Source organism: Notamacropus eugenii, chromosome 3 (genome assembly GCF_028372415.1).
Source record: "Notamacropus eugenii isolate mMacEug1 chromosome 3, mMacEug1.pri_v2, whole genome shotgun sequence".
Lineage (NCBI taxonomy): Eukaryota > Metazoa > Chordata > Mammalia > Diprotodontia > Macropodidae > Notamacropus > Notamacropus eugenii.
This window is the reverse complement of record NC_092874.1, coordinates 428,779,301-428,796,531: the sequence shown is the minus strand read 5'-3', so window position 1 is coordinate 428,796,531 and position 17,231 is coordinate 428,779,301. Positions and strand designations below refer to the sequence as shown.

Genomic DNA, 17,231 nt, shown 5'->3' with positions numbered 1-17,231 from the left:
GCTCTCAGGCTTGGTTCATTGAACTCTGCCAAGCTCTCCATCACTCCTCATCCCTTAGGATTCCTGGGCAGCTGCCGTCATACCATGACTTCTCATTAAGGTAGTTCAATATTCTGGGTTATACAGTGGTTGGAATACATTCTTGGTCAGACACTTATAGTTGGTTTCCTGTCTCTTATGGTACAGACAGGAATGCCACTAGATATTGGCTAATGAGACTCAGCTGAAACAGAGCGTGAGCATGGTGAATGGAGGTCTTAAGAAAGTGTCAGGGCAAGGGTATTGTTATTATTGAACCATTTTCAGTCATACCTGACTCTTTGTGATCCCATTTGGAAGAGATACTGGAGTGGTTTGCTATTTCCTTCTCCAGTTCATTTTACAGATAGGGAAACCAAAGCAAACAGGGTTAAGTGACTTGTCCAGGGTCACACAGCTAGCAAGTATGTGCTACCAGATTTGAACTCAGGAAGATGAGTCTTCCTGACTCCAAGCCTAGCACTGTATCCACTGGACCACCTAGCTGTTTAAGGTGATTAAAAACAAAAGATATCAATCAAATTGTTTTTAAAAAGAATAGCAATTATGAATCCTTCCCAATGATGAGGTGGTTTATTGACCCTGAAAAATGGATCCGTTGCTTTGGCAGAGGAAGGAAGGCAGATAGAGTTCTAGGGGAAATGCCTTCCCATCTGCCCAGAGATCTAATACCTGCTCTTCTGTCCAAAGGGGATGAGCTCCGTTTTCTTCAATAAAGGTGAAAACTGCATCGCAGCAGGCCGCCTCTTCCTGGAGGAATCAATTCATGACCAGTTTGTAGAGAAAGTGGTGAGTTCTGACTCCAGCTTCGAAGGAGATACATCTGGTTTGGAAGTAGATACTCTGGTTTGTGACCCTGCCTGTGTCCTGGTAACCTCCTCCAAGAAGTCCACCCTTATTCCCAGCCCTATCCCCACCAACTCCACAAGTTGGTGACAGTGTTTATCTTTCAGACTTCACATAACACCTAGGTACTTCTCCAATGCACTTAATGTAATACTGTCTAGTATACTCATCTGTTTTTGTTATCTTATTGTCCACCTGCTGGATGATAGATGTCTTGAGGGTAAAGACAATGTTATGCCTAAATTAAATATCTCCCCCAAAATCTGAAATGGTGATCTGCACATAGGAGATGCTTAATAAATATTATTACTACTAATACACTGTCCAATAATTTTGAGTATCTCTTATGTATGAGGTCCTAGGTTAGACATTGACCCTGCCCTTGAGGCTGTCATGGTCTGGTAGAAGAGATTTTCTACGCACACACACACGCCCATACACACACACATTTCACAAACGTGTGTGTATGTATGCATATGTATATACACATATGTATGTATATTTGTATATATTCATATATACTTAATTTATATGTATTGTGTATATATGTATATATTTACATGCATTTATTATGTGCGTTTGTATTATGAATAGCCGCCATACCAGAAGGTATAGCCAAGTCCCAAATGAGAGTGCTAGGGAAGCTCAGAGGATGGAGAGATCACCTAGAGAGTTGAGAGTACCTGGCCTCCTAGCTCATGACCTATACCTTCTCTCTCTCTCCTCTCTCTCTCTCTCTCTCTCTCTCTCTCTCTCTCTCTCTCTCTCTCTCTCTCTCTCCTTCCTTCCCTCTTACACAGGTATGCACACACACAAACCCTTGATCTCACTATTACTCATAAAGGTCCCACTTCCCTTATCAAACCCCCAGTTCTTCTCTCGGAGTGCACACAACCTCCCCTCCATCTGTCTCTCCCTCTTTCTTGCTTCATCATGCTCTCCAGTCTCTCCATTCCTTCCTGTTCTCCCAAGCCACCATCCCTGCTTCCCTCCCTTCCTACACTTGGCACCATGGCAAACCAGTTGAGCTCCTTACACCATTCCCTATTCTTAAATCTCCTGCCTCCTTGTGCTAACCCCACTTACATCTGGGCAAACCTCAGTCTTCATTACTTCCCTTATTTGACATCTCTGCTCTTTCTTATTTGGGTTGGCCTCTGGGTCTGCTACTAATTTATTTCTTCTCCCATGCGTGGAATGCCCTCCCTCCTCATTTCTCTATCTCTTCAAATCCCCAAACTTCCTTGGAGATGCCACCTCCTACAAGACACCTTTCCTACCACCCTTTCCAGTTACTGGTGCGCTCTCACCCTACAAAGTCACGTTGTATATATTTGGTGCAGACTTTATCTGTACACGTGTTTTAGTCTCTCCTCTCAAGCCCCATCCCCAACCCAGTAAACTTCTTGAAGACAAGAACTGGTTAATTTTTGGCTTTTTATCCCCAGAACCTGTAACAGTGGATGGCACATAGTAGGTTCTGAATATTTGGTTAATTGGATTGTAGCTCATTTATCCCATCTTTAAGGAAGGATCAGAATTAAGTAAAGAGATAAGGAGGAAGGAGGAGATGCCCAGGTGAGAACAGGACTGTGGTTACAGAAGACAAGTGGCATTTCTGTAACACTTTACGGTTAACAAAGTGCCCACTGAGCCTAGGGCCTCCTATACAAAAGTTGCTAAAGATGGATTCCTAAAAGGTCAAGACCCACACAGCTCTGCTCAATGGGATCCTCTGGCTAAAGAATGAGAGGCAGATTCCATCCAGCCTTGGCAGTGAGCCCTGCACTGGGGACAAACTTTAAAAGGGCAAGAGGCCAGCCAATCAAAGGAAGAGGAGCTAAGAAAGAAGGCCCCATTCTCAGAAGGAAAAGATAAGGTTGGTGAGAAAAGGAAACCATAAATGTCTTCACTTTCCCTGGTGACTGTTACCTTCTGACACACACACACACACACACACACACACACACACACACACAGCATATCCCCACAGTAACTAGCAGGTAATAAAAAAAGCCCTTTAAAACATCTAACAAAAGTGCTTTCCCCCAACAACTCTATTACATAAGCAGTACAAATCCTATTAGCCCCATTTCACAAACAAGGAAACCCAGAATAGAAGTTACGATTCCAAGACTTGCCTGTGGTTATAACGCTAGTAAGTGTCTAAGTGTCTGAGTCTGAATTCAAAACCAGCGTTCCCAGTGGTATGTACATATGGTGAGTTGTCTAAACTGGCCAGGGCAGAAGATCATATAAAGGAATGAATGAATGAAGCATATGAAGTGCCTACTGTGTGCCAGGCACGATGATAGGGGCTCATAATAAAACTCAGCAGACAATTTCTGCCCTCCAGAAGGAAACAGCACATATAGGGAAGTAGAAAACTAGGCAGATAAGGGTCACGTTGTTCAGGCCTGGAATATGACACCAAGGAGCCTAGAATTTATACTGCAGGCCATAAGGAATATTCTAGAGCAATGGAGTATAGTAGGACAGAGAGAAGTCTTGTTTTAGGAACATTAGTCTGGCCTTGGGATATAGAGTAGCTTGGAAAGGGGAGAGATCAGAGGCAGGGAGACCAGTTCTGATACTGTCTTAATTGACTGAAGTCAATAGGCTGGTGGAAATGAAAATGAGAAAGGGGGATGAATATAATCCTGCAGATGTAGAAAATAAGATTTAATCGTAATAATAGCTCACATTTATATGGCATTCCAAAATGTTCAAAGTGCTTTATATATCTGATTTTGTCTTCATAACCACCCTGGGAGATGGGGGGGGGTGGTGTTGGCTATTTTTATTCCCATTTTCCAGTGAAAGAAACTGGGGCAGGCAGAGATTAAATAACTTGCCCAGAGTCAAATAGTTAATAAGTGTCTGAGGTTGGATTTGAACTCAGGTCTTCCTGTCTCCAGTTCTGGTGTTCTACCTGTATTATGCTACCGGTGGCCTCATTGACTTAGCAAATGATTGACTATGGAGTGGGAAGGTTGGGGGGGAAGAGAGAGAGAAGGAGGGAGGGAGAGGGAAAGAGAGAAAGAGAAAGGTATCAGAAAATGACCTAAACCCATGTGACTGAAAGGAACAGAGGAGCTATGGATGGAGAGAGGGAAGTCCACAGGAAGGAGAGGATGAATGTGGTTCTGAGCTGTTCCTGACCTTGAACAGGTGGGCGAAGTCAAAAAGCTGAAGATTGGCGATCCCTTGGACCGGGCCACTAATCATGGACCTCAGAATCACCAGGCCCACTTACAAAAGCTGATTGAATACTGCGAGAAAGGTGTGAAAGAAGGAGCCACCCTGGTCTGTGGAGGAAAACAGGTTCCCCGACCAGGTGAGTGTAATTACAAGACAACATTGTCCTGTTTGTCTGAAATGAGTTCAGTAAGGAAGCTAATTCCTGGCTCCCTGCGCAGCTGCACCTTTCACATGAAGGGAGGTTGGAGCTGGTAGGGGCTTTAGAACATAGTATTAGAAGTCCAGCTCCCACCCGTACCCAGCGTGAGGGAGATGCAACTTGCCAAGGGTCACACAGCTAGTTACTGGAAGGGTTGGGGCTCAAACCTTGGCTTCCTGATTCCAGATCAAACATTCTATCAATGATACTACCTACCTGCTACTTTAACAGCATCGAGGTAGCACAGTGGATAGAGTGCTGGGTCTGGAGTCAGGAGAACCTGAGTTCAAATTCGGCCTCACATACTTATTAGATATATGGCCATAGGCAAGACACATAACCTCTTTGCCTCAGTTTCCTCAGCTGTACCATGGGGATAATAATAGCACCTACCTCCCAAGGCTTTCATGAGGATCCAATGAGATAATATTTGTAAAGTGCTTGGCACATAGTAGGTGCTTTTGAAATGTTTGTTCTCCTCCCCCTTACTTTACACATGAAGGAACTGAAATAGAAAGAGGGTAAATGACTTTCCCAAGACCACCAGCTTCTGACTAGCAAGCGCAGGCTTGGTTGAACCTTTGCCCCTGAATCCAATATATACTTTCTCCACAATACCATTCCTAGTATAAATACAGCCATGAAATCCCCTGGACCCTGGACCTTTTTTATAAGATGGTACTGAGTCATGAAAGCAATTCTCTCCTGTTTTTAGTGCCTTACAGTTGGTGCTTAATAAATGTTTTCTAAATGAATAAATGATTATACCACTTTTCTTTTCTCTCTATAGGGTTTTTCTTTGAACCAACCATATTCACCCATGTGGAAGATCACATGTTTGTGGCCCAGGAAGAGTCTTTTGGGCCTGTCATGATCATCTCCACGTTCCCTGATGGGTATGAATCATTGTGGAGGTTTTCTTTGAGTTTCCAGACATGTTTCCAGTTTTATTTGGAGATGGAGAGTGACCTCTCCTAATACGTGGTGTAGCTTTGAGAAAACTGCCACGGGGTGGGTGATAGAAGCTTCCTTCTCTAGCTCTCTCCCACAGCATCTTTCCTCCACCCAAGGTAGGTCACCCCCTGGGCACATCTTCACTGACATTCTAGGTCCTCAGTCTCATGTAACTAACTTTAGGGCTAGGTAAGACCAATATAGGATTGGAAGGGAAGACTTTGACAGTTTTTTCAGAGACCTTGATATCATTTTCAGGCAAGCTGGAGTCTTAGAAATGAACTGGCCCAACCCTTTCACTTACAGAGGAGGGAACTGAAGGTCATTGAAGGTTCTTGTTCAAGGTCACAAAGATAGAGTCAGGATTTGAACCAGGTCTTCCAACTCCAGATTCAGATTTCCTTCCATACTTCCTCTTTTCTTTTGACTAGGAGGGAAATTCTCCATATCAGCATTTCCCAATATTCCTTTCCCTTTAGAAATCATTCTCGTTATATTCTTCTCCAGTTCCATTCTCCTTCTTCTTTTCTTCCTTCTTTCCTTCCTCCCTCCTTTCTTTCCTTCTTTCATTCCTTAATTAATTTGGTTATTTGGTTAATTTGGAGGCAATAGCATTTGCTGTCATAGGACTGTTGAAAGGATCAGATGAGATAATGAGTATGAAAGTACTCTGCAATCATAAAGGTCTATAGGAATACAAGGTTTTCTTTTTTTATGTCTTCCCAGGGATATTGATGGTGTGCTACAGAGAGCCAATGCCACAGAATTTGGACTGGCCTCAGGGGTCTTCACCCAGAATATTAACAAAGCCTTGTATGTCAGTGATAAACTTCAGGCAGGCACTGTGTTCATCAACACCTACAACAAGACAGATGTGGCAGCCCCATTTGGAGGGTTCAAGCAGTCTGGATTCGGGAAGGACTTAGGTAATAACAAGATGTTTCACTTCTATTATGGTGGAAACAGCACTGAATTTGGAGTCCCTGGACACTTGGCAGCTTCGTGGGTCTGGGCAGAAAGAGAAACTATAAGCACAGAGAGCTGGAACAACCTATACACACACACAGAGATACACACACACATGCACGCACACACACACACACATACACACACACACACACACACACACATACACAAATGCCATCCCTTTCTCTGCTCCATGTCACACTAAGATGTTTTCAGAGATCGCCAACCCCTAGCCAAGAGTGCTCCAGTCTTCCATAGCTCATGTCTGCATGGGCAACTGGAAGCAGAGAGCTGCCTAAGTATCTTTTGAATTAATGTTCCTGTAGACACCGTAGCTGGACAGTTCAGGCCAGTATGTCCTTTATCCTCAGTGGCCTCTGGCATTTTGCTTGAATTATCTATGCAATAATAACTGTTGTTATTCAGTCATTTTAGTTGTGTCTGACTCTTGGCGACCCCCATTTGGGGTTTTTTCGGCAGAAATACTGGAGTGGTTTTGCCCTTTCTTTCTCCAGACCATTTTACAGATGAGGAAACTGAGACAAACAGGGTTAAAGTGGTTTGTCCAGGATCACACAGTTTCAGTGTCCGATGAAGGATATGAACTCAGGAAGATGAGTCTTCCTGACTTTTTAAGGCCTGAAACTTTATCCACGGCACGACTTAACTACCCTACAATAACAATAATAGCTCCCATACATCACTTTTAGATTTTCTAAATCCATTCTTCACAGCAGGGCAGGGCATGAAGGTAGATGAGGAGGTATTATGGTGCCCATTTTGGAAATGAATAAACTGAGGCTCTGAGAGGTCACATGACTAGTCCATGATCTTAAAGCCAGTAAATATTAGACACAGGATTTGAACCCAGATCTTCCAGTGCCAAGTCCAGGATTCTTTTCACTCTTCCATGTTGCCTCAGAGAAGAGGAGACACATGCAGTAAGGCAGGAGGACAGAGGGAAGACGTCACAGGGTCAAGTAACATATGGTGAAAGAGTGCTGGCCTTGGCTAGAGAGGCCGAGGATGAACCCCTGTTCGGACCTTTACTGGCTGTGTGACCTAAAGTGAGAGCTTCATTTCACTTGGGCCTCATTTTTCTCATCTATAAAATGGGATTAATATGTCCCAAGGTTACTGTTAGGCAAGTGCTCTTTAAACTGTAAACCATTTGGAAATATGAATTATCTTTGAAGGAAACCCAAACTGCCCATTTTTATAACTTTTCTGAGGATCAGGCCCATAGACCCCAATTCTCCAATGGTTATTCAGTGAAGCAAAGAAAATTTCCTAGTAAAATTGCCCTGTCTGGTGGTTTTTAGAGGCACAGGGACAATAGCAGAGAATGTTGCAGCTAGAAAGACTTTGAAGGTCCTTTAAGGCCAGTCTCTTTATTCTATGGGACAGAAAGATGAGGCCAGGGAAGGGAAGAGACTGGCCTTGCCTTCCTTGAAGGGTCAGCTCTGGCACCGCCTCCTCAGTGACGCCTTCCCTGATCTTGCTGTCTTTTTCCCCACCTCTATCCCTCTTTCCCTCCCTTTCTCTCTCTGTCTCTCTCCCTCCTTTCACACACAAACACATACATGCACACATGCACATACATGTACACATACACAAACATACAAATACACACATATACAAACACAAAAACACATGCCCACACACAAACATGCACATACACACACAAACATACATGCATACACAAACATGTACACATAAACACACACACTCTTTGTATTTATTTAGTCATGTACCTATTGCTATTCTGCCCTAGTACAACGTAATCAGCTAACAAGCATTTATTGAGCATCCACCTTGTCCTAGGCACTGCGTGTACAAGCACAAAGAAGGAAACCATGTCTATTCCCAAGGAGCTTCCATTCAAATCAGGGAGACAGCAAGGATGTATCAAAATACATAATATATACATTCATATGCATAAATACAAAATTAAAAAATGCAAATATATCTTATGGAATTGAATAAAAGGTAGTTTGGGGAAGGAACATAAACAGTTGGGGTCAGGGAATCAGGAAAAGTTCAGTTTCCTCATCTGTAAAATGAGGATAATAATAGCACCTACCTCCCAAGGTTGTTGTGAAGATAAAATGAGATTATATTTGTAAAATGAATATTCAAACTTTAAAGCACTTTATAAATGCTATTTTTTATGTGATAGTGATGATGATGATGATGACGACCACATGAGGTAGAGGTAAGGAGGGATGACTGGTACAAATGCATAGAGGTGGGAAATGGAATCTCAGGAGTAAGGAATGGTGAGAAGACCAACTTGACCGAATCATAGAGGATAGGTGTAGAGCGAGGCTAGAGAAATAGGTTGGGGGCCTAACTTTGTATGGGTTTAAAAGCTCAATAGATGTCAGGTATCACCTGAGTGAGAGCAAAAGAGCAAGAAAGGGGAAGAGATAGACAGGTGGAGAAAGAGAGATGGGGGAGGGAAGGGAGGAGAAGGAGAGAGGATGACAGAGACAGAGAGAGAGACAGAGAGAGAGAGAGAAGGGAGGTGAAGAGAGTTCATTTATATTATATCCAAGAGGTAATATGAAGCCATGAAAGTTGTTTGAGTAACAGAGTCATCTAATTGCTTGAAACTATAGATTGTGTTCTTTTTGCCTTTGTACATCCTGAGTTTAGCATGGTGCCTTATAGGTGAGTGCTTAAACATCTGCCCAGCTGAATTGGTCTGAGGTCACACAGTCAGTCAATTAGTGACAGATTGGAACCTGCCACTTAGGAGGCAATGTGGTCATTGGGAAGAGTTCTTCATGTGGACTCAAAGAGATGTGGGTTCAAATCCTGGCTCTACCCCTTAACTATCTATGGGACCTTGGGTAAGACATCTTCTTTCTGGACCTCATTTTTCAGCCCTATAAAATGAGAGTTTAATTAGAGGATCTTTAAGGTTCCCTCGAGTTCTCCATTTATCATCCCATGGCTGACTTATGGAAAATCCTTTATGAAGTGTGTCTGATTTGTGTGTGGTTTCTTGCAGGTGAGGCAGCCCTCAATGAATACCTGAAGGTCAAGACAGTCACTTTTGAATATTGAAAAAGAAGCTCCAAGTGAGGAAAAAGAGCCAGACCCAGCATTGAGCGAACCCTGCTGCCTTCCCCTGCTCTCCCATCTTTCCCAATATGAGTCCCCTGGAGGGGAAGACAAAGATAGACTTTTAAGACTTTTAGTCACCTGCATAATGTGATATCTGCCCTGTCTTGGATCTTCCCTTTCCACTAGAAAAAAACAACCCACCTTTCATGCAGAATTCTGCCCAAGTTCAGGGGACAAACCAGAAACTTGTTGGAAAATTGGAGTACTACCTGGCTCTCTCTTCATTGGGAAAAGAAACTAGCATCTCCCTTCCTGCCATTTCTAGGCACCTCCCATGATAAAACAGCATTCTGACTTCAGAGATCAACCAATTAATACTACCCATCACTAATGACAAAGGTCAAACACATATTGAATGTGTTCTTTCCATTGGTACCCACATGGAGGCCCATAGCACCACAGAAGCAATCAGCAAATTGTAGTGCTGAAATTGAAAGGGTTAGAGCTGGAAGAGTCCTTTAAATATAGAATATGGGAGAAAGAAGAGCCCTTAGAAATAGCAAATGAGAGATGGAGGAAACTCTAGAATATGGAATGCCAGAACTGGAAGAGGGACTATCTTTCTACATGACATAGTTTCCATATTTAACAATCCCATTCTTCCTCCTCTTCTTCTGGATCTTCTCCAACCATATATTAAGCATTGGTTTAATAATATATTTTCAGTACATAAAATGTCAGAGATGGAAGGGACCTTAGAACACGGAATGCTAGATGACCACCTCCATGTTATTTACCTTTCTGTAGATGAGGCGATTGAGGAAGTGAAAGGTCACACAGTGGGAGGTATTCCAATTGGAATGCGAACCCAGATCTTCTGATCCCATACCACCTCTTTTTCTACCACATCATGCTGCCTCCCTAGAAATCCTTGCAAAAATCAATAAATCAAGAAGTCACTGTTGAATATCTACTATGTGCCCAACACCATTAGAAAGCACTGAAGGGAATACTGAAGGAGAAGATATGGCCTCTGCCTCTAGGGAGCTTATAATCAAGATGGAAAGATAATATTAACACTTGAGAAACAACTTGAGGGCATAAAACAGTATATAACCAAAATTGTACTTATGGTTGTATGGGTCAAAATTTAAGTGCTTCAGGTAATCAAGAGAAGAAAAGAGAAGGGTAAATTGAAGGAGTCAGTGACAGCTTCATGAAAAGGCAGATCTTGCAAAACCCAAGAGAATGACCACCTGAAATGAAAATGCAGTACTTTGGTGTCATTACCATATCTACATGACCTTTCCAGGTCCAGAAGGCTAAGGATTCCATCTTTCGAGATTGAAGAAGTTCTCTCTCTCTCTATCCCATTCCTCATCTTCTCAGCCTTCTCTAAGAAGACTATTCATTTCTTGCACATTGGTCTCATATATATATAGACCCTTCAAGTCAGCTCCTCTAATCTCTTTCATTTTCTGCTTTTTTGAGTGTGTCTCAGATTCTAGTTGCAAACCCTCATGGCTCTTACACCTTTTTTATACATTTCTCTTATCATGCCCATGGATCTTAATCCCTCTCATCATATCATAAAACAATCCTCTTCCATGTATAGGGGCCATGTTCCTGGGCTGGCCAAGAGGAGGTTCTGGTAGGCTTTTCCCAACTCCTCCAAGGCACTTTTACTTTTTCCATTTAATTTAATATAACATGTTCAAATCAACAAGTATTTATTCAAAAGTTCTTATGTGTTTTGGATCCAAAGACAAAAAACAAAATAATTCCTTTCCTCAAGGCATTTATAATCTACTTTCTTTAAGCCAATGTATATGTTACTTCCATATGTCAAGGAGTCATGTTTTGACCAATGCAGGTACTCTCTTAATTGATGCAAATCACAACTTCCCTATGCCTTACCAAATGGTCTTTGTGAATTGCTTTAGTTAAAAAAAAAATTGTCGCCCAGCAACTAACCATCTTATGAATATCTTTAAATTGAATTAGAATGATCCTACATAAGAGGTGTGTGTAATTCACCACTGTGTCCAAACTCAAAGCCTTTTGAGATTGGTAGGAAGCATTTTTTCCCATCTCAAAGTTCAACCCAAGAAATTCTTGAGCAAATTTATATCCTACATGTCCAATCAAATAGGTAAAACAATAATAGACAATATCATTAGACATTTGCATAATCAAATGAAACAAATCAAGATAGGCTAGAATTAAGCCAACAACCAGTGTTCCATAATTCTAAATGAACACATAGGAAGATAGAAAGAGGTATGATTGGGAATACCCTACTTGATCTTTCCCATGAAACTGTTGGTGTTTAGAGTTGAAAGGACCCTGGACATCATCTAATCTAACCCCTTTTGTTTTACAGAAGGGAAAATTGGGCAGTGATGATGGAATTAAAAGAGGAATAAATTGGGAATCAGAAGACCTGGTTCTTGGTTCTTCCACTTTCTATTTGTGCCACCTTGGACAAGTCACTTAAATTCTTTGGGTCTCAATTTTATCATCTCTAAAATGAGGGGGCTGGATTAGCTGCCCTCTGACTTTCAACTCCAAACCTACTATCCTATGACCCAAAGACACTCATGGAATGGGAGAAATCAAAAAGACCCTAATGGGTCATCTAATCCAATTTTCCTCTCCCATTTTTTAGAAAGAAAAGACTTGTTGAAGTTAGTTGCTAAAGCCCAAGATCACTCAGCTGATAAATGACAAAGTAGGGATTTAAACCCTGTTTCTTTTCATCCTCAAACATTGTTCTTTCAGAGCGCATGTATGCACACACACACACACACACACACATATTAAACAGGTCAGAACACAGTGAGAAATACAGATTAATCAGATAAGATGTTAACATTTTTTCCAACTTGTAGATTTAGAAATAAATAACCCTTATCAAAAATGAAAACTGTTCTAAAATGGGGGTGGGGATAGGGATAACGTAACTAGAATGGGAAAAGGAACTAGCTAGCCAACATTACCAAAAGCAAAAACTGTTTCTTGGAATAAGTTAACAAAACAATCTTTAAGCCAAACTAACCTTGATAAATACACAGCTTCAGAAAATGGTAACTAGAAGTACTGTGTTGTTTTCAATTGTTTTTCAGTCATGTCTGAGTTTTTGTGACCCCATTTGGAGTTTTCTTGGCAAAGATACTAGAGTAGTTTGCCATTTCCTTCTCCAGCTCATTTTACAGATGAAGAAACTGAAGTAAACAGGGTTAAGTGACTTGCCCAAGGTCACACAACTGGTAGGTGTTTGAGTCCAGATCTGGACTCAGGAAAATGAGTCTTTCTGACTCCAAGCCCAGCACTCTGTGCACTATGGCGCCAACTCACTGAATGGAAGGACCCTTATTTCCAGGATCATACGGTCTAAACTGAAAGTTGGAAAAGGCCTTAGAAATTATGTCCAATCTCCTCATTTTACAATGCAGGAAAATGAGGTCCAGAGAGGTTAAGTCACTTTCCCAAAGTCACACTAGTAGTAGGAGGCACAACCATGCTTTGAACCCAGGTTCTCTGATTCCAAATCTACCATTTCAACACCTTTGTTGTACAAATCAGGAAACTGAGGTCAAAAGATTTGAAGGAATTTATCCAATGTCACACAATGAATTAACAACAGAATCAGGATGTTTCTTATACACATATGTAAAAATATATGTAGATGTATATATTAAAAAAATTATAAATAAAGGCAATACCACAACAATAAATAAAACATTTTCAATCTGCAAAATCACCATAGATATGTGCATACACACATATGTATGCAATATATAGATGTGTAGATATATATTCAATGAAGTGGGAAATGATATTTTTTTAATTTTAAAATTTTTCAATGCCAGAATCTTTGGAACTCAAAGGACCATTAGAAGTCCAACTTTATACAGGCAGATAGTAATCCAGCCACTACTAACATACTTTTCTGAATCCATGCAACTGGTCCAAAGTTGACCAGTGAGCCATGAAAGAGCTGAATGCCTCTCTAGGACATGAAGAAGTTAAAATAATCCCCCAAACAAAACCCGAGGACCAGAGAATCATAGGAGAAAATGAGATCAATCCCAACAGAGCCTGATCCTGCCCCTGTTTACAAGACATTCCCACCTAATATACTTTATAAAACACTTTTAACCCTGATCATGATGTCAGACAGCATCATAAATCAAAAAGAAAATGAAGGTTCCTTAAGGAATATGGTCATTAAATGCTGAATGAAAGTATTACAATTAAAGGGATGGGGTTAGATCTATGATATTATTGAAATAAGCGAACTTCTTGGCTAGGGAAATTTCCTCTGCCAATGAAAGTTAGCACCTTCCCTTCTGCCTAGAGCAGAAGCCATGGCCTGCAGCTGCCCGAAGTAAGTAAGGCTCCCAAGTAAGCCCTGAGCCAGATTAAAATGTTATGGAAAATATTCAATGAAATAAATTAAAATTACAATAGAACATAGATAATGTTAGTATGTGCCTTTGTAAGTCAGGATGTGGCAAGCAGGGATCCTTAGGCGCACTATTGTTTTTATTTGAGTTGGACACCACTGGCCTAGATGGTTAAGTGCCTTACCCAGGATCACACAGCTGGTGTATTCCAGAGGTAGGGCTCGATCCCAGGTCTTTCTGGCTTTGAGGCCACCTCTCTGTCTACTACATCATATTCATGTCATACAGATATATTCAGGCTGAAGAAGTCTACCTACATTGTCCATGAGCAAAGTTATTCAATATTTAAAAGATGGTCAATATAATTACTCACATGTAGATAGCACTTGAATGAAACAACATACCAAAATTTATGGGATACAGTCATAGCGGTGCCTAGTAGGAAATTTACATTTCTAATTGTTTTACATCAATAAAATAGAGAAAGAGCGGATCAATAAGTTGGGCATGCAACTAAAATAACTAGAAAAAGAACAAATTAAAAGTCCCCAGTTAAATATCAAATTGGAAATCCTGAAAATAAAAGGAGAGATTAATAAAATTGAAAGTAAAAAAAAATTATTGAATAAATAAAACTAGAAGTTGTTTTATGGGGGGGGAGAACTACAATAAAATAGATAAACCATTGGTTAATATGATTTGAAAAAAGGAAAGAAGAATAAAGTCTACAAAAATTTTCATGTGCATTATCTTAACAGTTCCTCACCAAAGCCTTTGGAAGTAAATAATGCAATTACTTATTATCCCCATTTTACAGATTAGAAAACAGGCATCCAGAGACAAAAGTGGTTTGCCTAAGGTCACGTGGCTAGTAAATGGCAAAACTCTCATTCCAAATCCAGTGTTTCATATATAAGATAAATAAAAATTAATATTAGCAAGAGAACTGGCACAATGGATTGAGTGCCAGCCACAGAATCAACAAGAACAGGGTTTGAATTTGGGATTTGACACGTACAGACTGTGTGGCCAAGAGCAAGTTATTTAACCTGCTGGTGCCAAGGCGGGGGCTCTCCAAGACTTCAAGTTACAGAATCTGAGTTAGTAGAGGGGCTGGCCACGCCAAGAGCTCCCTACATTAGGGAAACTCTAGTATGAACTTTTAGAAAAACAGATGGTCATCAATCCCAAGTTCTCACTACAGATTTTAGAAACTTAGGACCATAAATTTAGACTGGGAAGGTACCTTACAAGTCATATAGTATGATACCCTTATTTTAGAGGTGAGAAAACTGAGCCCAAAATAGTTCAATAGCTTGACCAAGGTCAACAGATAGTAAGAAATAATGACCAGGATCCAAACCCAGGTCCTCTGACTTTAAATACAGAACTCATTCTACTGCATCACGATACTTTATGTGGAAATATCCTCCAGTGGAGAAACCAGAGAAAATTGTTTACTAACACCCTTCCCAATACTTAATTTAGCATTAGAAGAACTTGTCAACTCCATCAAGCGTGAGGAATACCCAGGATTACAAACAGGAAAATAGAACCATAGAGAGAGCATCAAAGAAAGACCCAAAGCCCTAGTCTATGAAAAATGATGAATTCTCCTACATATATAAGTATGTCCACGGGGTCATGAAGAATCAGACATGACTTCATGAATGAACAACTAAGTCTAGAACTAAATATGGTAAGTAGAGGGCCACAAGGCTACCTAAGGAAGGGTAACTTGGCCCAGGTTGGAAATGGAAAAGGTCAAAAGGTTTCTATGCCAATTAGCAGCATTTCCAGGCTGGGAGAGCTGTGGAGGTGAGATGGAGTGGAGAGAGGGGGAGGGAGAGAGAGAGACAGACAGACAGACAGACGGACAGAGACAGAGAAGAAAGAGAACGCTAAATGCTACCAAGGAGACTGAAAACGCCCAAAAGTAAAATAAGCCAAATTATGCTGTAGGATAAGCCAAATAAGGTACATTTATCAAAGAATACTTCTAAAATATTCATCCAGAGTGCTGAAAGCTAGTGTCAACTGGCCCTTAGGTGACATAGATAGGAAAACAATTATTATACACTAACTAGAAGTGTTTTCTTACACTATTTGTTGTTCATTTCATTGGTAATGGGAGAATTAAGTGTCTGGCTCCTTATCCTGGCAATCAAAGCCCTCTGTGACCTAGCTCCAATTTTTCTAGCCTTTCATGTATATTCTTCATTGCAGCCATGCCTGACCATTCACTCCTTCCTTATTTCAATCTGTCCCTTCCCACCTCAGTTCCCACACTGTTCCCCACACACAGAATGGTCTCCCCTGATATTTCTGCCTATTCAGATCCTTGCTTACTTTCAAGGCCCAAGTTGGGTCACCCCTCCTAGGCAAAGCATCAAGACACAGTGGGAAAAAGTTCTGGCTCTTTGGTCAACAGGACATGGATACAAATCTTACCTCTGACATTACTGCCTGTGTCATTTGGGGCAAGTCCCTTTACCATCATTGGTCTAGTTTTCCTGAACTATAAAATGAAGCAGATAGGTGGTGCAGTGGATGGAGCACCAGGACTCAGGAAAACCTTAGTCCAAATCTGCCCTTAGACACTTACTAGCTCTGTGGTCCTGGGCAAGTCACTTAACCCTATTTGCCTTACTTTCCTCTTCTGTAAAATGAGCTGGAGAAGGAAACAGTACACCACTCCACAATCTTTGCTAAGAAAACCCACGATGGGGTCATGAAGAGTCAGGCACAACCAAACAACGAAAACCCTGTTTTTTTAAAAAATAGATTTTATTTCTTCCCCAATTACATGTTAAAACAATTTTTTAATATTTGGGTTTTTTTTAACATTTTGAGTTCCAAATTCTATCCTTCCCTTCCTGACCTCCCCCCACTCTTAGATGGTAAGTAATTTGATATAAGTTATACATGTTCAACAACTGTTGTTAAGAGACTTAAAAAATGCTTGTTGAATAATATGGAAATGTTCTGCGTGACTTGACACGTATAAGTGATATCATGGTGCTCGTCTTCTCAATGGGTACAGAATAAACTAATGGAAGAGAATTTGGCCCTCAAAATGTAAAAAAAGATAATTAATGTTACAAATAAAGAGAAAGAGGGAGAAGATATTTTTAAAATTGAATTTCTCTGAAGAAACTGGAAAACTGCCCTGTTTTATTCATTTATATGTCAGACTATCTTTACTGACTCTCCTCATATTTGGTACGGACAGAGAGACAGTAAATACACATAGGAATCAACTGTGGATCAATTCCCCATTATTTACATATTGAGAAATTTTGTTCACCATAGACAGGGTGATGCACATGAAACCTTGAGCATTACGGAATTATTTCCAGTTCCTGAAAGTAAACAAGTTAAAAATCAGAAGAAAAGGTCAGTGTGCCCACACAAATGTATTTGTGTATGTGGGTATACATGTGGGTATATATACATACACACACACACACACATACATGGAGGGGTATAGTCAGGTGGAAAATTATTTTGATAGGCCTGGATGAATGTACTGTCAGTGAGCCGAC

General features: G+C 40.8%; 1 protein-coding gene across 1 annotated transcript in view; it reads left to right on the top strand.

Annotated features, from left to right (window-relative positions):
* Nucleotides 1-12,367, top strand: part of ALDH1L1 (aldehyde dehydrogenase 1 family member L1) — a 76,514-nt gene extending 64,147 nt beyond the window's left edge. The window contains exons 19-23 of the mRNA XM_072598354.1: nucleotides 730-828; nucleotides 4,057-4,222; nucleotides 5,076-5,181; nucleotides 5,966-6,165; nucleotides 9,222-12,367. Of these exons, the coding sequence (XP_072454455.1) occupies nucleotides 730-828; nucleotides 4,057-4,222; nucleotides 5,076-5,181; nucleotides 5,966-6,165; nucleotides 9,222-9,277 (627 nt within the window). The 3' untranslated portion in view covers nucleotides 9,278-12,367. The remainder of the gene's footprint in view (nucleotides 1-729; nucleotides 829-4,056; nucleotides 4,223-5,075; nucleotides 5,182-5,965; nucleotides 6,166-9,221) is intronic.
* Nucleotides 12,368-17,231: the final 4,864 nt, after the last annotated feature.